This window comes from Thamnophis elegans, chromosome 14, assembly GCF_009769535.1.
Source record: "Thamnophis elegans isolate rThaEle1 chromosome 14, rThaEle1.pri, whole genome shotgun sequence".
Taxonomy (NCBI): Eukaryota; Metazoa; Chordata; class Lepidosauria; order Squamata; family Colubridae; genus Thamnophis; species Thamnophis elegans.
The window spans coordinates 2,568,601-2,586,953 of record NC_045554.1 but is presented as its reverse complement, the minus strand read 5'-3'; the positions used below and the strand labels follow the sequence as shown (position 1 = coordinate 2,586,953).

The 18,353-nt window shown below is 46.9% G+C and overlaps 1 protein-coding gene across 1 annotated transcript in view; it reads left to right on the top strand.

Moving 5' to 3' along the window:
* The window catches only part of LOC116517812 (mitotic spindle assembly checkpoint protein MAD1-like), a 115,636-nt gene extending 100,977 nt beyond the window's left edge, over window positions 1-14,659 (top strand). Inside the window, exon 3 of the mRNA XM_032230988.1 lies at window positions 14,228-14,659. Within this exon, the coding sequence (XP_032086879.1) occupies window positions 14,228-14,386 (159 nt within the window). The 3' untranslated portion in view covers window positions 14,387-14,659. The remainder of the gene's footprint in view (window positions 1-14,227) is intronic.
* Window positions 14,660-18,353: the final 3,694 nt, after the last annotated feature.

Genomic DNA, 18,353 nt, shown 5'->3' with positions numbered 1-18,353 from the left:
GATATCTGGGCATCTTCTATGCACCTAACAGCAGAAATGAATCTTCAGGTCATGCTCTCAACTTTCAGCAGGCAGGGACTTTGATGTGCTGTCTCATGCCTAGATTTGAGGAGACGTTTCTGTTGTGGCCCGCCAGTGGCCAGCAGAGCTGGCAGCTGACTCAGACAATGAGGAGGGTAGGGAGGAACATGGGCCAGTCCTGGAGTCTGGAGAAGGCTCTGTGTCGGAGGCAGAGAGGGGGCCAGGGCCGCCTGACAGTTATCAGCTCGCTTCAGAGTCAGACATCAGTGAAGCAGATGAACAGCTGGAGCCTGTTCCCAGTGTGCGCATGCGCAGAGCTGCCAGGAGAAGGGAACAGCTAAGGAACGAGGGCCAACTCAGGAGTAAAGCCGCAGGTGGACGGTGAATGGCCCCTCCCATAGGGAACAAAGAGGAGCGAAAGGGGAGGGGAGTTTGCAGGAGTTCGATTCATTAGAGTGAATCTGTTCCTGATTTCTTGCCAAGGAATTGCTGCTACGGCTTGGCGTTTGGAAGATATCGGCCTGGCAGCTCTCCAAGGACTGATAAGGTCTGTGTTTGCAATTCACCCTTGAAAGACTGTTTGATGGGACTCTGCTGGATGTGAATGCTAGGAATTCACATTAGCCAAATATAAAGGGGATGAGGGGTTTGGGGGGGACAGGGAGTCTGTTTTGTGATTTGGTGAAGCCTAGGCCAGAACAGTTTCGCTCCTGAATCTTTGGGAAGTATCCAAGACGCAACTCCCCAGCCAAACTGAAAACAGAGGGGTGGTATCGTTGAGCCCCCTTGCCTGAAAGAAGCTGAGCGGAGGAGATCAGGTCAAAAGCAACAGGAATGTCTTTGAACGCAATTTATTCCTGCCTGCCATTCATCCATCAGCCTCTGTTGCTCTAAATCAAGAGGGCCCAATCTTGGCAAACATTTAAGACCTGTGGCTGGGGAATTCTGGGAGTTGAAGTCCACAGGTCTTAAAAGTTGCCACAGTTGGACACACACACACACACACCCGCTCTAAATGCTGAAATTAACTTCGGTTTCTCTTCTCCTTGCAGTCTGGAGAAAGCAGCAGGTCACTGGAGCGAGAAGAGAATTTCAGTTCAGCTCCATATGACTCCCAGCTTCTAAGTATTAGCACAGTAATGAATTTCAGTCCTCACTTGGAGAGAGAAATATCATGGAAGGCTGTCAAATTAATTGATCCTCTCAGTGGTTCCTCTTCTGTTTTCTGCCAGGCAGAGCTGGCTGATCTGTTGAATCGTTTCCCAAGTCAACCTGCAATCTGAAGCTGGCGATAGCTGCTAAAATCAGAAAAATACAGCCCTCCTTGATTCGAAGGAGACCTTTTAAGTTGATTCAACTAAGGGGGCTGTTGTGCTACCTGTTCGATTGCTCCTGGGGTCAACACGGATCATGATAGATAAATAGAACAGAATAGAATAACAAAATGAATAGAGAAAAGAGTAGAGTAGGATAGAGCAGGATATAGAATAGGGTAGAGTAGGGAATGAACAGAATAGAATATCAAAATGAATAGAAAAGAGTAGAGGGACCTTGGAGGTCTTCTAGTCCAACCCCCTGCTTAGGCAGGAAACCCTCCATCATTTCAGACAATAGGTTGTCCCATCTCTTCTTAAAAACTTCCAGTGTTGGAGCATTCACAAGTTCTGGAGGCAACTTCTGTTCCACTGATTAATTGTTCTAACTGTCAGGAAATTTCTCCTCGGTTCTAAGTTGCTTCTCTCCTTGATTAGTTTCCACCTGTTGCTTCTTTGCTCTGCCTTCTGGGGCTCTGGAGAACAGCTTGACTCCCTCTTCCTTGGGGCAGCCCCCTCTTCTTTGGGTGGTGGAAAGAGAGAGGGATGGTCTGCTCCTTCTTTGTGGTACGAGATGTGCGCCATGGAGAAGACAGTGGTGGGGTTGCCATGCCCATTGTGCTTTAGGAGACATGGTAAGCTTCTGAGCCAAAAAGGAAGATGGGATGTCGCAGTTGCTAATCGCATCCAACTTGGCCCTGGAGTTGACCTGAGCCCCCTGTCAATACCCTCCACCCCTCTGTCCAGATTTGACATGTTTCATCTCCAATATGCTTGAGAGTTCACATGTCCTACTGTTGACAAGTACTTGGTTGGAGGAAAAATTGCCTCCCAGCTTAAAACCATCTTCTCGGGATGATGAATCGACTGATGGGACGTATATAGAATTCCTGGTGTGCCTCAGAGGCTTGGGACATCAGATGATGCTCCAGATGTGGTAGCAATAGCAATAGCAGTTAGACTTATATACCGCTTCATAGGGCTTTCAGCCCTCTCTAAGCGGTTTACAGAGTCAGCATATATCGCCCCCAACAACAATCCGGGTCCTCATTTTACCCACCTCGGAAGGATGGAAGGCTGAGTCAACTCTGAGCTGGTGAGATTTGAACAGCCAAACTGCAGAACTGCAGTCAGCTGAAGTAGCCTGCAGTGCTGCATTTAACTACTGCGCCACCTCGGCTCCTCAGCTGGTGGTGGCCCTCCAGCTGAGCTGGCAGCAGACTCAGACAGTGAGGAGGTTGGGGAGGAACGTGGGCCAATCCTGGAGTCTGGGGAAGGCTCTGACGAGGGCTCTGTGGTCCATTCCACGCCTTCCTTTGGCTACAGACATGATAGCAGTCTTCCAAGATCTTCCAAGGGGCTGCCCCAAAGAAGAGGGAGTCAAGCTATTCTCCAAGGCACCTGAGGGCAGAACAAGAAGCAATGGGTGGAAACTAATCAAGGAGGGAAGCAACTTAGAACTGAGGAGAAATTTCCAGACAGTCAGAACAATTAATCAGAGGAACAACTTGCCTCCAGAAGTTGTCAATGCCCCAACACTGGAAGTCTTTAAGATGTTGGATAGCCATTTGTCTGAAACGGTATAGGATTTCCTGCCTAGGCAGGGGGTTGGACTAAAAGACCTCCAAGGCCCCTTCCAACTCTGCTATTGTATTGTATTATTGCATAGAGTCAGATCTCAGATTGCTACAGCAGGCTTGAGAAGGGTGCACCTCATTGGTGAATGTGATTTATGACACAGACTGAGGGGAGGGAAGGAACAGGGGTAAAGTTCAGCCATAATTCAAATGAGGCTTAGATCTGGCTGCAATACGGTATTGCCAAAATGGTGTTCCTAATAAATGACTGGTTTTCTTTTGAAACTTGGCTCGAGGCTCATGAATCCATTAGGGCGTCTTTCGGAAACCTGACATCCTGCTTGTGCAGGGGGTTGGACTGGAAGACCTCCGAGGTCCCTTCCAACTCTCTTATTCTGTTTTCAAGCAGGGGCTTCTTCCCTCTCCTCCTTTGTAAGACCCACATCCTCTGCGCAACGTCGGTGCCTTTGCCTGAAAGGTGTCAAAACACATATTGCTATTCTTGTTTCCTAATTTATATCGAAGTTCTGCCTAAGGGCACGACGAAGCCGCGATGAAATCAGGACTCAGAAGAGCAGAGATGACTAAACCTCGTGTGAAGTACAGATGAGATTTGCTAGCCCAGCCCGAGCAGGGCTTCTTTGTAATGGTGAGGCTTTGGAGAAGGAGGACCCAAAAAAAAATCCCCCATAATTGCTTCCCTTCCTTGCGTGAAGCTTCCCGATGATCAGCAAGCCTGATCCACGTGACTCAATGCTCATCTGCTCTGAGCCAGGCTTCCCCGAAAAACAGGAGGCAGATTCCTGGTCCCGACAAAGCCCAATTTATTAAATGAACGTGAATGTCTCTCATTCGTATTCAGCAAGGGCCTGGCAAGCAGTCTTTCAAAGGTGAATTTATGACCACAGACCTTATCTATGTTGGAAAGCTGCCGTGTAAATATTTTCCAAACGCAGTGCTGTGCAAGAGAAGACACAGAGTCTCTGAGATTCACGGACAGATCTTCACACTCCTGGAACGAATCTAACGACCAACTGAACGAATTGTTTCCTGCAAAAGCCCCCTCCCCTTTCGCTCCTCTTTTATTAGCAATAGCAGTTCGACTTATATACCGCTTCATAGGGCTTTCAGCCCTCTCTAAGCGGTTTACAGAGTCAGCATATCGCCCCCAACAATCCGGGTCCTCATTTCACCCACCTCGGAAGGATGGAAGGCTGAGTCAACCTTGAGCCGGTGAGATTTGAACCGCCGAACTGCAGATAACAGTCAGCTGAAGTGGCCTACAATGCTGCATTTAACCACTGCGCCACCTCGGCTCTTAGGAAGACTGGGCACAGAGTCTCTGAGATTCACGGACAGATCTTCACACTCCTGAAACGAATCTAACGACCCAGTGAACGAATTGTTTCCTGCAAAAGCCCCCTCCCCTTTTGCTCCTCTTTTATTCCCTATGGGAGGGGCCATTCACCATCCACCTGTGACTTTACTCCCAAGTCGCCACTGGTTTCGGAGTTGTTCTCTCCTTCTAACAGCTCTGCGCACGCGCACACTGGAAACAGGCTCCAGCTGTTCCTCTGCCTCACTGATGTCTGTCTTTGAAGGCAGCTGATAACTGTCAGGTGGCCTCGGCCCCCTCTCTGCTTCCGACGCCCTCGTCCGAGCCTTCCCCAGCCTCCAGGACTGGCCCAGGTTCCTCCCCAACCCTCCTCACTGTCCACCAGCTCTGCTGGTGGGCCACAACATCATCCTTCTGAAGGGAGATGCTTCCCTCAGTAAGGTTAAGCCCGATCTTAGATGGTGGAAACATCTGCTTCCGTTGAACAGCATTTCTTTTGTTCTTCCCTTTGTTCAGATCGTTTTTCTGCCCACCTTCGCTTCCTCTTAGAGGAACGTGGGGGGCACAATGGATTAATCATCCCCTGCTGATCCTCTGTGCCATCGTGAAGCCGTTGCCACCCTTCCCGAGGTGCCAGTGTCTCTTGCGTTCCCCCCTTCCTGACTCCCGTAACCCTGGTTCAGCTTCACCCCCACGTTCTCTTTAAAAGAGATGAGTCTGTCAAAGGGAAACAAGGGAGCTGATTTGGAGCAGGCAAACTGTGGGACTCGAGGTCTAAACCAGCCCAGCTACATTGTGAATCATGGAGCAAATACTTTCAGCTGAGAACTTCAACCGGTGGGGTTTTTTTTCCCCCACGCCATCATTATATACTTTTATATACGTGTGGTTATGCAAGCTAAGGAAAAGGGCGAGAAGAAAGCTAAGGGAGGGGACATCATCTTCTTCTTCTTCTTTTTTAGTTTTTATAAATTTTTATTTTAGACACATAAGAACATCAAACAGAAACAAACACATGGCTTAAAAACAACATAGGAACAATAAGTTCCATCGTATATCATACCGCAGTTCCGAATCGGTTTCTTTGCAGTTAGTGTTTTCCCTTCTGTACATTTCTATCTTGCGTTCATAATCTCCTTATTCGTTATCCATTTTTATGTACAATTATTTATTTATTTAATATATCTACATTCACATAGTTATTCTTTTTCTTTGCCATTCTTATATTATTATTATTCCATTTAAAAGGTTATAAGGTATAGTTTGGAATGCTTTGTTTACCATCCTTCACACCTGCTAAGATACCACCTTATTTTCTCTTTCTTTTCTCCCTCCCTTCCTTCTCTACTTCCTTTCTTCCTCCTCCAACCACTGGGAAGGAAGGAAGGAAGGAAGGAAGGAAGGAAGGAAGGACGGACCATAGCAATAGTACTTAAGACTTATATACCACTTCACAGCCCTCTCTAAGTGGTTTACAGAGCCAGCCTCTTGCCCCCAACAATCTGGGTCCTCATTTTACCCACCTCGGAAGGACGGAAGGCTGAGTCAACCTGGAGTCTGATGAGATTCGAACTGCCAAACTGAAGATAGCAGTCAGCTGAAGTAGCCTGGAGTACTGCACTCTAACCACTGCGCCACCTCGGCTCTTAGCTTCCAGCCCAACTCGGGGGTGGGGTGGGGGAATAGCTTTTTCCTTCGCTGGAAGTCATTTCTAATTGTCCCTTTTTCACTTTATATATCAAGCTGGCAACACAAGGTCAGAGGTCTTGGCAAGAAGCAATTATTATTATTATATATATGTACGTATAAAAACTCAGCCAGTCGGCTGCTCTCACTGTACAAAAGAAATATTGTAGACAAGAACTTAGTCGTTCAAGGTGTGGGAGGCTTAATGGAGGAGACGCGTCTTCCTTTGATGGATAGAAAGCAAAGAAGCCTCCTTGAATTGTTGAACCATCCTGGGGCAGGAGATGTGTGTTGCATGATGATGTCACTCGAGACATCAAAACCTGTCAGTTGCTAAGATTTAAAAGCTACCCCATGTGCTGAGCCATCTCCCAAAACTGCCACCAGCCCCATGATCCATATTCCTTCTTTCCCATTTTTTAATTTTTCTTGCCTTTCATTAGAAATGATTGACTTCTTCCTGGGGACCTGATATTTTGAGGAAGCTGATTAAAGAGTTGGGTTTCAACGGGGGGGGGGGACTTTGATCACAGTGTCTCCACCCCCCCCTTTTAGAGTGAGATATTTAGAGTAATCGTGCAACTCTTCAGAACCCAGCTGTTGGAAATTTCAGGAGTCTATAGCTCCTTTTTGTGATGTCTTCTTCTCATTGTCCTTCTACTGTTTTGGTCAGGAGTTGGCAACCTTCAACACTCAAAAAGCCATTGGGACCCGTTTCCCACAGAAAAAACACCGGGAGCCACAGAAACCTTCCCGTTGCCTGACTATTTCCTCAGCAGCCACACAACTAGCCTATGTAGTTGAATTAAATGTTCTGTTTTCTTCTGACACTTTGGAGTTAGACATGGTTGGCCTACTGGGGATCGAAAAACTCAATAAATTGTGACGCATATTTTGAGAGACGGGGAGCCACAGCCGAGGGATGAAAGAGCCACGGGTTGCCGCCCACTGGTCTCGGTTCTTCACCCCTTGCGAAGGTGGTCAGAAGATGCTTCTGGAAACCGTGAACACTGTGGCTGTTTCAGGAATTCTTACCTACCTGGGAGATTATTCTACCGATGTCACAAAAAGCAATTTAGCTTAGCTTAGTTATAAGTTTCTGATATGTCTTCATATTTCAGCTCAAGATGAGGTGCGTTGCTCCTATTGATCACTCTCTGGAATCTACCCCGGTTGACCGGCGGTGGGCTCCTTCTCATTTTCTGTTTCATGTCAGTAGCCTTGAGTCCCGAGAAGCAGCCTCAGTGTCAAAACAATGTCATAAATCAATAAATCAACCAACAGTGTCCCAAATAATTGAAACGCCCAGCAGGGAACAGTGGTCAGTCTGATGTGTCAGCCTGTGTTTTGTTTAGTTTAGTTTAGTTTAGTTTCCCTTTATTTGTATGCCGCCCTTTTCCCTGGGGGGACTCAGGGCGGCTCACAGTTCAAAAAGGGGAGGGGGAAGGACAAACAATTTTCCAACATGAAGACAATACAACATATTAAAAGAAAACACAACAGTCACACAATTCGGGTGGGGTTAGAATCTTAACCCCAGGCCAGCCGGGACAGCCAGATCTTTAAAGCGGCGCGGAAGGACTGGAGGATGGTGAGGGTCCGAATCTCCACGGGGAGTTCGTTCCAGAGGGTCGGAGCAGCCACCGAGAAGGCTCTCCTCCGGGTAGTTGCCAGTCTGCACTGGCTGGATGATGGAATTCGGAGGAGGCCTAATCGATGCGATCGTATCGGTCTAGTGGAGGTAATTGGCAGGAGGCGGTCTCTCAAGTGCCCAGGTCCAATACCGCTTAGTTATAAGCGGTAAGCTCCAATACAGCTTAGTTATAAGTTTCTGATATGTCTTCATATTTCAGCTCAAAATGAGATGCGTTGCTCCTATTGATCACTCTCTGGAATCTACCCCGGTTGACCGGCGGTGGGCTCCTTCTCATTTTCTGTTTCATGTCAGTAGCCTTGAGTCCCGAGAAGCAGCCTCAGTGTCAAAACAATGTCATAAATCAATAAATCAACCAACAGTGTCCCAAATAATTGAAACGCCCAGCAGGGAACAGTGGTCAGTCTGATGTGTCAGCCTGTGTTTCGCTGCTTGCTTTTCGGCTGCCATTGAAACGGGGAGGGGTGGAATGGTATTTGGGTGAGGGAAATAATCTGTACAGGAGGACTGTTAATTGGAGGTTGTTCTCGCCATTCGTTTGCGCATGTGGAAGGAGGGGAGTTTCCCGCCAAGGCCAACTGTCCAGCATTCCAACCTGATGATGATTTTTGAAGATGTCTCCCACCTGACAGTTGTGGCGGTTTATGATTGGACTATGGACTGGGGTACCAAGAGGTGGGGAATGAATCATGTATTGATATCTATTTGCTTTCGCGCTCTTTTGCTCAGATCCAGCTTTGCTTTGCTTCTCATCGTTTATAATCAGTAAAAGTACACTTAATTCTGAAACATGGAGTTGAGTGGTTTATTAAGTGAAGGAGCCCTGACATTAAGCTGGATCTCACTTTGCACCCATCCCGGAGCGAACACCTTCTGAGGGTATTGCACCCAACGCTGAAGCACTGCACACTTTGTGTGCTGGACAAAGCTCGGTCAAAACAGGGGGTGCATCTATCCACCAACTCATAATCAGAAGAAATAAGCAACATCTGCAAGAAAAATAGAATTTGGAGCCCTCAGGATCTAAGCATCCACGTGTCCTTTCTGCTGCTGGAATTATTTTGACCACCTCTGGATTTCTCTCAGCATTTAGAATCTTCTTCCTCTTCTAACTCCCACAATTTTAGAGGAGGAAGGGACTCCCTTGCGTCCTTCTTAGAACCAGAGAGGAAATTGTTCACCTCCCTTTTTCCAAAATAAAATGCCTCCCCCCTTCCTCCCTTCTCTTCCCCAGCCTTTCATTTTCTACATCAAGATTCCAGCAGGGATATGTCGGAGGAAGCCAGTCTTGTGTTTCCAGAAACAGTGGTTGTGCACAGATACTGAGCTTGCTGACATTTAGAAAAAAATCTCAGAATCTTAAGCAAGAGGGGAGAGAGAAAGAAAGAAGAAGAAAAAAAAAACAATGGATTTTCCAGCGAAAAGGTCAAGGCTTGAGGGGAGCGGATGTAAAACGAAGAGAAAGAAAAACATTGCTTTAACATCAGAGGTTTTTTTCGTGGTCTGCAACAGGATCGGAGACGGATTTATAAAATAAGACGCCAAACTCCGAAATAAGAGCCGGACAGCGGCGAGATAAAGCGTTCCCCCTGCGAGGATGGGATGGAAGGACCTTTTTCAACCATTGCCCTTCCAAAAAGAGAGCAGATGTATGGGAAAAAAAATTAGCAAGACGTGGATTTAACCCTGTGAATTTGCCCCCGGATCTGTGAACGTCTTAAGTGCTGCTTTGATTTGAACTGGCAATGCTATTTGGCTCGCCCGAGGGGGAGCCAGGAAAAGAGCTTGCTTTTATGGAGGTCTTGTCATGTCACTTTGGGATTCTCCAGCAACTTCTGGACATGACCTTCTGGAGGTGTTGGAGAAAATCCTCGCAGATGACATGAAGCATTCTTCCCTAGCATAAAAACTCGCCTGAGCCGTTAAAACGGCTTTGGGGTGTTTAAGGCAGAAGTGGAAGAGCCTCAAAGCTAGGCCAAAAAAAATATATTATTATTTTTAAAAGTGCCTTTAACTACAGTTGTGCCACATGGTTTATACATACTTGACTTGGGGGTCTGTGGGAATGATCTTGGGATGGGGGTCAACCTATTACCCCAAAGGGCCTGAAGCAGGGGTGAAATCAGTGGTGGGTTTCAAATTTGAACCTCTTCTGTAGGTGTGGCCTGCTTTGTGGGAGTGGCTTGTCAGCCATGTGACCGGGTGGGAGTGGCTTGGCAGCCATGTGACTGGGTGGGCGTGGTCAACTTGTAAAATGTGGTGAAACTCACTTAACAACGTTCTTGCTTAGCAACCAAAATGTTGGCTCAGGAACTCTGGCATTGAAGGGTGCAAGTCTTAAAGCTGTCAAGTTACAAGACCCTCGCACCCCTAACCCTTTAGAAAAAAAAACCAGAGGGGTGTTCAAACTTGACAGCTTTAAGACTTGTGGACTTCAACTCCCAGAATTCCTCCTTCAGTCATGTTGGCTCAGAAACTCTGGCATTTGAAGCACGCAAGTCTTAAAGCTGTCAAGTTACAAGACCCTCGCACCCCTAAGCCTTTAGAAAAAAAAAACCAGAGGGGTGTTCAAACTTGACAGCTTTAAGACTTGTGGACTTCAACTCCCAGAATTCCTCCTCTCACTCTTCATCTTGATGATGTGCGGACAGGCGGGGGGAAGGAGGGAGCTGGAACCGGTTCTAAACGGCACTGTAGATTTGTGGAACCTCTTCTATAGAAGAGGTTAGAACTGGCAGGAACCCACTCCTGGGTGAAATCCTCCCAGTTTGGCCTGGTTTGGAGGGCCTCTCCTTCCTCTGGCCCCTGGCCTCCTTTCCAGGGAGAAGCCGCCCCAGAGTGACGAGAAGTCAATATCAGAATGACCAACTCAGTTTCATTCCACACCATCTTGATTTAGTGTCAATGTAGAAGATGTTGCAACCAGATGAGCATGAAGAAAAACAAATGGACTTGCAAGGAAGAATGATTGGCAGGGCAAATGATTGTATAAATCACCAGCACACACACACACACTTTTGCCCTGATGATGCTACCTTGCCTGCTCATGTGACGCTGCCAGTACAAGAAGCAAGGACCTAACGGGCTGGCTACTCGGAGCTGAGTTGCAAATGCATCTCTCCGCCCCGTTCAAATATTCATCCTGGCGTTTACACCCTTCGTCTAGGGCAGCGTGTGCCACAACCTCCGCCACTTTAAGATATGTGGACTTCAACTCCCAGAATTCCCCAGCCGGCTTTTAGGTTTAAAGCCCTGAATAATTTACCGGTTTCTAGTGTTAAAAGGAAGATGGATGAGGCACTTGGCTCCCCAAGGGAGGTTAAATCTTGTCTTAAGCAGGAAGCCGGTTGTGCTAAAGGCTCCCGCGAAGGATGCCAAGAGCCAGCCCTGCAAAATCTGGAAGCCCACCTTGTCGCAGGCCAGGTGGGCAGGAAGCCAACTGTGCATTTATCGCCGGTGTGTTAGAAAAGAGACATTCTCTAGAAGTGCCGGCGGGATTAGAAATAGGTTTTGCGTTGGTGGGAGAGAAGGCAAATCAACAGCAAAGAATCTATTGCATCTCAAAGCTTTAGGTTTGATTCTGGGCATTTTTGTTCATTCATTCATTCAACAAAGTTGGAAAGGACCTTGGAGGTCTTCTAGCCCAAACCCTTGCTCAAGCAGATCCTATATCATTCCAGACTGCTTGTCTGCAGTCTCTTCTTGAAAATCTCCACCACCTCTGGAAGGGAACCGTTCCATTGATTAATTGTTCTCACTGTCGGGAAATCCCTCATTTCGAGGTTGGTTCCTTCCATTTCTGTAGCTACCCATCTCAATCATTGACTCTGGGCAGTTCGGAATTCTTAGCCAATGGGTTGAGAAGAACCAAGCTTGGAAGATGTGGAGGACATCTACAAGCCAAGAATAGACCAACTCCCATAAACCCTCCAAAAGTATTTAATTTAAATATCAACTAATTAAGCTTGTATTCGATGCATTTTCTTTCATTCCAATCAATTCACAATTAAATCCAGTTATGGCAGTTATTCCATCTGCCAGCCAATGTCGGCTGGCGACTCCCCGGGGGAGAGCCTTCTCTGTTGCAACTCCAGCCCTCTGGAATGACCTCCCCGTGGAGATCCGGACCCTTACTACCCTCCCGGCCTTCCGCAAAGCCACCAAGTCCTGGCTGCTCCAGCAGGCCGAGGGGCTTGTGAAACATCCAGCCCCACGGAAATTGTGAATGTTGCGTCTTTTTTTTAAAATGTTGTCTTGTCTATTTATCCCCTTCCCCTTGTCTGTTGTGAGCCGCCCGGAGTCCTCCGGGAGTGGGCGGCATACAAGACAAATGAAATGAAATGAAATGAAATGAATGGCAAATATCCATTTGGTCATACCTCCGCCATCCAGGCAGAAGTGTTTTTAAAAAATTTAATCTTATTTATTATGAAATTGATTTTGATTTCTATCCTCCCTTTATTGTTGTTTGCAAATAACTCAAGGTGGTTGAGCTATTGAGTTATAATTGATGTGTAACTTGATGCTGTAATTGAATTACACAAATGTATAATTATAGATATAAAACTATATAATTATAATCTATATTATAATATATAAGATCTATAATTACATAACTAGATAATTGTACTACATCATTGTGTAGTGGTGAAACTATGTACGAGGGGCGTGGATGGCTCTGCGGTTAAAGACGATGAGTTCGTTAGCTGGAAAGTTGACAGATGAGTTTGAAACCCAAGCTCCACGCAATGGAGTGAGCTCCCGGTCCTGGGTCCAGCTCCTGCCCATGTAGCAGTTTGAAAGCATGCAAATGCGAGAAGATAAATAGGTACCATTTCGGTGGGAACTGCGTTCCATGTGCCTAAGCATATAGCCATGCTGGCCACATTGCCACAGAAAGGGTCTTGAACAATGCTAGCTCTCTCGGCTAAAAAACAGAGATGAGCACAGTTCCCTAGAGTCGGACAGAAGAGGACCAGGGAAACCCTTACCTTTACCTTTAGAACGATATAATTATAGTATATATCATTTGAACCAGGGGTGGGTTTCAACCGGTTCGCGGCGGTCCCTGCGATCCGGTTGGTCGCCGAACCCGGAAGTAAGTAACTTCCGGGAACGGCGAAGGGCCCCCCCCCCCCGCGCCCGCTCCTTACCCGGTTTTGATGAATTCTGCGCTTCCACGCATGCGCAGGACGCATACAGCGCCTGCGCGATCCTCCAGGAGCAGCTGGAGCATCGCACAGACGCTAGTACGCATGTGTGCGCCGTGCGCGTGCACACGGGCACCGCACGCGTGCGTGAGGACGCCGCCGGCCTCGTTCCAACTGAACCAGTTGGAACGGGGCGAGAAACCCACCCCTGATTTGAACTATATGTTGAGTGATGTTATAAGTAACTCCAATAACTCTCCTTTGGAAGAGATTGTTAGAATATTCATGACTGGGAGAGACATGGTAACAAGATCAGCCAATGAATAGGCATGGCAACTAAGTCAGCCAATGGGAACGAAAACAGATCTGAGTCTGGGCTGAGAACTGAAACTGAAACTACTCTGTTTGCTCTGAACTCTTGAGATGAAACTGTTCTCTCCTGCTTGCGTTCTGCTTGTAACGTCTACCCCGTTGAAAGAATCTACTATTGGCATTGTACATTTAATCATCTGTCCTAATGCATATAAAGACTTGAATGAATCCAGCTGAATCCGTTACCTGCGTTTGCTTTCTGGATTTGATTTTTCTGCAACAAACTCTGACAGAGATGTCTTCCCTAATTTAAAAGAATTGTCCTCTCTCAGGTCTTGGGGTTGGTTAGAACAGAGTCGTTTAGAAATCTAATGGAAATGAGGTCTCCAATTGTAGAATAGGACACCTCGCCGCAGACAATTCACCATGGCCAACGCGTTACGGGATACTGCGGGACAATTCTATTTAATTATTTTAAATGATTGTTTTAATTGTTGTCACCCACATTTCATTTTATCCCTCCTTTGGCATCCTTTCTTTAATGATTCTGTTCCGCTGTTGTTTTGATAGTGGTTTAACTCTTAACCTGCAGAGAGTTGACTAAGGGCAAGTTGTTGTGACCCTTCCAATTGGACTGATCTTCCCAAACGAGGGAAAACCAGGAAGAAGAATGGCGAGGAAGAGGAGGAGGAGAAGGCCCTTGATGGGTTAAGACAACCCATCTTTTCTGGGACAGGGGAAAGAGAGGTTGGCCTGTGGGAATCGGCGTTCTTTATCGATTGCCTTCTGCGGCGCTCCCTTCTCCTGCCCCTCTTCGCTCTTCGCGGTTCCTTTCAAGTTAGTTTTCAAAACGTTCTCTGCGTTCTTCCATCGCTGGATTAATTCATTATTCATCTGAGAGCTGGTGCGTGGGGTATTATTGTTCGGAGACTGTGGAGATGCAGAAGCTTAATAATGGCCCAATTAAATTGTGTGTTGAACACCTGCCCAGCAGTAGATAAAATTACCTTGATTGGAATCGGATGGCAACAGAAAACATACTACAACATAAATACGGGTTTTGGAGAGGTGGGGGGGAAGGAAATGGCCTCCGTGGGTATAATAATGGTTTTCCTTTCTTCTTTCTGTTTTTGTTTGTTTGTTTTTGTTTTGTTTTGTTGTTCTGTTTTCCCGCGTAGACTTCCAGATCTTCCGGGGCAAAGATGCAGCTGCTGGAAACCGAGTTTTCGCAGACGGTCCGGGACCTGATAGAGCTTCATCTCCTGCAACAGGACAGCATCCCCGCCTTCCTCAGTGCAGTCACGCTTGAACTCTTCAGTCGCCAGACAGTGGCTTAGCCACCTCGGCTGGGTGGAGTAGTCCTTGTGTCGGCCGCTTGTGGCTCACGGATGGAGAAGTCTGGCAGGGGGTCGGCTGAGGGGCCACTCCGTTGAGAGGAACTGGCCTTTTTTCCTCTTTTCAGTTGCTACTATGTGGATATTTCAGAAGCTTGTAGGGGTCCTTCCGCATTTTTCCTATTTTCTGAAGAAGTAACCTAATCTTCCTTCCTTCCCCCCTAACCCTTCCTCCATTCCTTCCTTTCTTCCTTCTTTCTCTCCCTCCTTTCCTTCTATCTGTTCTTCCCTTCCTCTCTCCCTCCTGCTTCTTCTATCCCTTCCTCCTTCCATTCCTCCCTCCCTTCCATCCTTTCTTTCTTCCTTCTTTCTCTCCCTCCCTCCCTTCTATTTGTTCTTTCCTCCCTCCCTTCTTTTCTCCATCCCTTCTAACCCTTTCTTCTAATACTTCCTTCCTCTCTCTCTTCCTTCCTTCCTTTCTTCCTTCCATCTGTCCTTTCCTCCCAAATGCACTCACTCCCTTCCTCCCTCTCTGCCTTCTATCCCTTCCTCCCTCCCTCCCTTTCTTTCTATTCTTTCCTTCCTTCTATCCCTCCCTCCCTTCTAACCCTTCCTTCTATCACTCCCTCCTTCCCTTCCTTTCTTTCTACACCTTTCTCCCTTCTATCCCTCCCTTCTTTCTTTCTAATACTTCTTTCTTCTTTCCCTCCCTTCCAACTCTTCCTTCTACCACTCCCTCCCTTTATTTCTATTCCTTCCTTCTACCACTCCCTCCTTCCCTTCCTTTCTTTCTTTCTAACCCTCCTTCCATCCCTCCCTTCTAACTCTTCCTTTTACCACTCCCTCCATCCCTTTCTTTCTATTCCTTCCTTCCTTCCATTCCTCCCTCCCTTCCTTCTAACCCTTCTTTCCTCCCTCATAGCCCTTCCTTCTACCACTCCCTCCTTCCCTTCCCTTCCTTTCTTTCTACACCTTCTCCCTTCTATCCCTCCCTTCCTTCTTTCTAACCTTTCTTTCTTCTATCCCTCGCTCCCTCCCTTCTAACCCTCCCTTCTACCACTTCCTCCCTCCCTTCTTTTCTTTCTAACCCTCCCTCCCTTCTTTCTAACCCTTCTGTCCTCCCTCCCTCCTTCCCTCTGCAGCTGTTCGGAAAGGAAGCATTATACTGCATATACATACATCTCTCTGATCTTTCGCATCTTATTCTGTTCAGATTTTCCCTCCCTTCTTTTTTATAGGGCGCTGATATTTCCTGCCTTATTTGCCCAGGTGACAGCAACGCAGTCCAGACAGCCGAGCAGCCATTTAAGGAGGTGGGGGGGTGGGGGGGTGTTTGCCCCTCACCCGCAAAACCACTCTGCTCTGCTCCGCCTTCTTTTTAACGTCCCTTCTTCTTCCCTTTGGAAAAGCTGAGGCAAGAATTGTTTTTAAGCTTGGAAGTGGCAACTAATGGATCAAGGGATCTGGCAAATAAAAGTTGATTTGTGTGCCGGGGTGGCCTGGCCTTTCATTCCGGATGCGTCGCTGCGTGTGTTCTGCAGGATTGCAGTTTCTTGGTGCAGGAACGCACAGAGAGGGTGGGGAGCTGAGATCTTGGCTGGGGAGGGGGGGAGGAAAGCGTTTTTCTGAGTGGTCCATGCTGGAAACTGGCCTTAGGCCTCCTCGTCTCCTTCGGAGGAAGAGAGGGAGAGAGCAGAGGTTCAGCATCTGCTTGTGAAAACGTCCCACCTGATGACCGTGGCCCTCAGGGACGATCTTTGGCTCAAGGCTTTTGAAGCCATTTGGTGGAAACAATGGCCAAGAGCCAAGTTTTATCCGCCCTCCTTCCCTTATTCCCTTTCTCTATTCTTTCTCTCTCGTTCTCTTTCTTTCCCTCCCCCTTTCTCTCCTTACCTTTCCTCTCTCTTCCTCTCTCCCTTCTTTTGTTTCTTTCTTTTTCATCTTTCTCCCTCCTCACTTTCTTTTTCTCCCTCTTCCTTTCTCTCTTTTTCTTTCTCTCTTTTTCTCTTTCTTTCCCCTCTTTCTCTCCTTACCTTTCCTCTCTTTTCCTCTCTCCCTTCTTTTCTTTCTTTTTCATCTCTTCCTCCTCACTTTCTTTTTCTCCCTCTTCCTTTCTCTCTTTTTCTTTTTCTTTCTCTTTCTTTCCCCTCTTCCTCTCCTTACCTTTCCTCTTTCTCTTCCACCTTATTTTCTTTCTGTCTGTCTTTTTCATCTCTTTCTTCCTCCTCCCTTTCTTTTTCTCCCTCTTCCTTTCTCTCTTTTTCTTTCTTTCTCTTTCTTTCCCCTCTTTCTCTTCTTACCTTTCCTCTTTCTCTTCCTTCCTTCCTCATTTTCTTTCTTTCTGTCTTTTTCATCTCTTTCTTACTCCTCACTTTCTTTTTCTCCCTCTTCCTGTCCTTCTCTCTTCCTTTCCCTCTCTATTTTCTTTCCCCCTCTTTCTCTTTTTCCCTTCCTTCCTTTCTTCCTTATTTTCTTTATTTCTGTCTGTCTTTTTCATCTCTTTCTTCCTACTCACTTTTTTTCTTCCTCTCCTCTCTCTCTCTCTCTTTCTCTCTCTTTCTCTTTTTCTGTTTCTTATTCTCCCTGTCTTTCTTTCTTTTCTCTTTCTCTCTTTTTTTCTCTCCTCTCTCTTTCTTTTTCCCTTCCTTCCTTCCTTCCTTATTTTCTTTCTTTCTGTCTGGATTTTTCATCTCTTTCTTTCTCACTTTTTCTCCCTCTTCCTCTCCTTCCCTTTCTTTCCTCTCTCTTTTTCTCTTTTTTTTCTCTTTCTCTCCCTCCCTCTCTGCTGCTCGGGAGCTTGGCCTGAAGATGGATAGCCTGCCCCTCAGCACCAGGGAAAGGAGCCCTGATTTGTATGCACCGGGTGGTGTACGGAGCTGCCTTCATCAGTCATGGAGAAAATGAATTGTGACGTCAGCTCCGAGTTCCTCAATTGGCCCAATGAAAAAACCCACAATTGCTTGTATTGAAAAAAATAAATAAAAATAAACCACCCACAACAACAATTCACTGCCATCTTCCAGGAGAAATGAAGTAATTAATAGTTTATTATCAATCCGGTATCTTGGCAAAACAGAGGCTCAGTGGAGGGAAGAGGCACAAATGGACTCAAAATTGGATAAAGAGCCTTCCTTCCATTAGGCAGCCGGTTCCCGGAAGTTGGATTCGTGATCAAATGGATCCACGGAAGAGGGGAAGGAAATCTTCCCACTTCAGTGTGGGAGGCTCTGGGGATTTGAGATCAATGTGGCAGAATAATCTACGTGTCCCACCCCAATAAGATCTATGTCCCATTTCTCATCAGTGGTGATGATGTTACCTAGTTGGGTCATGGAATGTCTGCAAGAAAACAGCCAAGCTCAAGGTCAAGGAGCACCAAGGACCTTCTCCTCCTCTTCCTCCTCCTCCTCCTCCTCCTCCTCCTCCTCCTCCTCTCACAAACCCCACCCCCTTCTAGCACTGATGATGTTACCTAGTTGGGTCATGAAATGTCTGCAAGAAAAAACTAAGCTCATAGATCAAGGACCCCACAGTCCTCTTCCTCCTTAGTTCTACAAACCCCACTCCCTTCTAGCACTGATGATGTTACCTTGTTGGGTCGTGAAATGTCTGCAAGAAAAAAGCTCAGAGAGCACCAAGGCCCCGACAGTTCTCCTCCTCCTCCTTGCAAGCCCCACTCCCTTCTAGCACTGATGGTGTTACCTAGTTGGGTTGTGAAATGCAAGGAAACAGCCAAGCTCAGAGAGCACCAAAGACCCCATAGTTGTTCTTCTTCCTCCTCCTCCCCCCTCTTCCTCCTCTCTGCAAACCCCAATCTCTTCTAGCATTGATGATGTTACCTAGTTGGGTTGCGAAATGTCTGCAAGAAAATAGCCAAGCTCAGAGAGCACCAAAGACCCCACAGTTGTTCCTCTTCCCCCCTCCTCCTCCTCTCTGCAAACTCCAATCTCTCCTAGCATTGATGATGTTA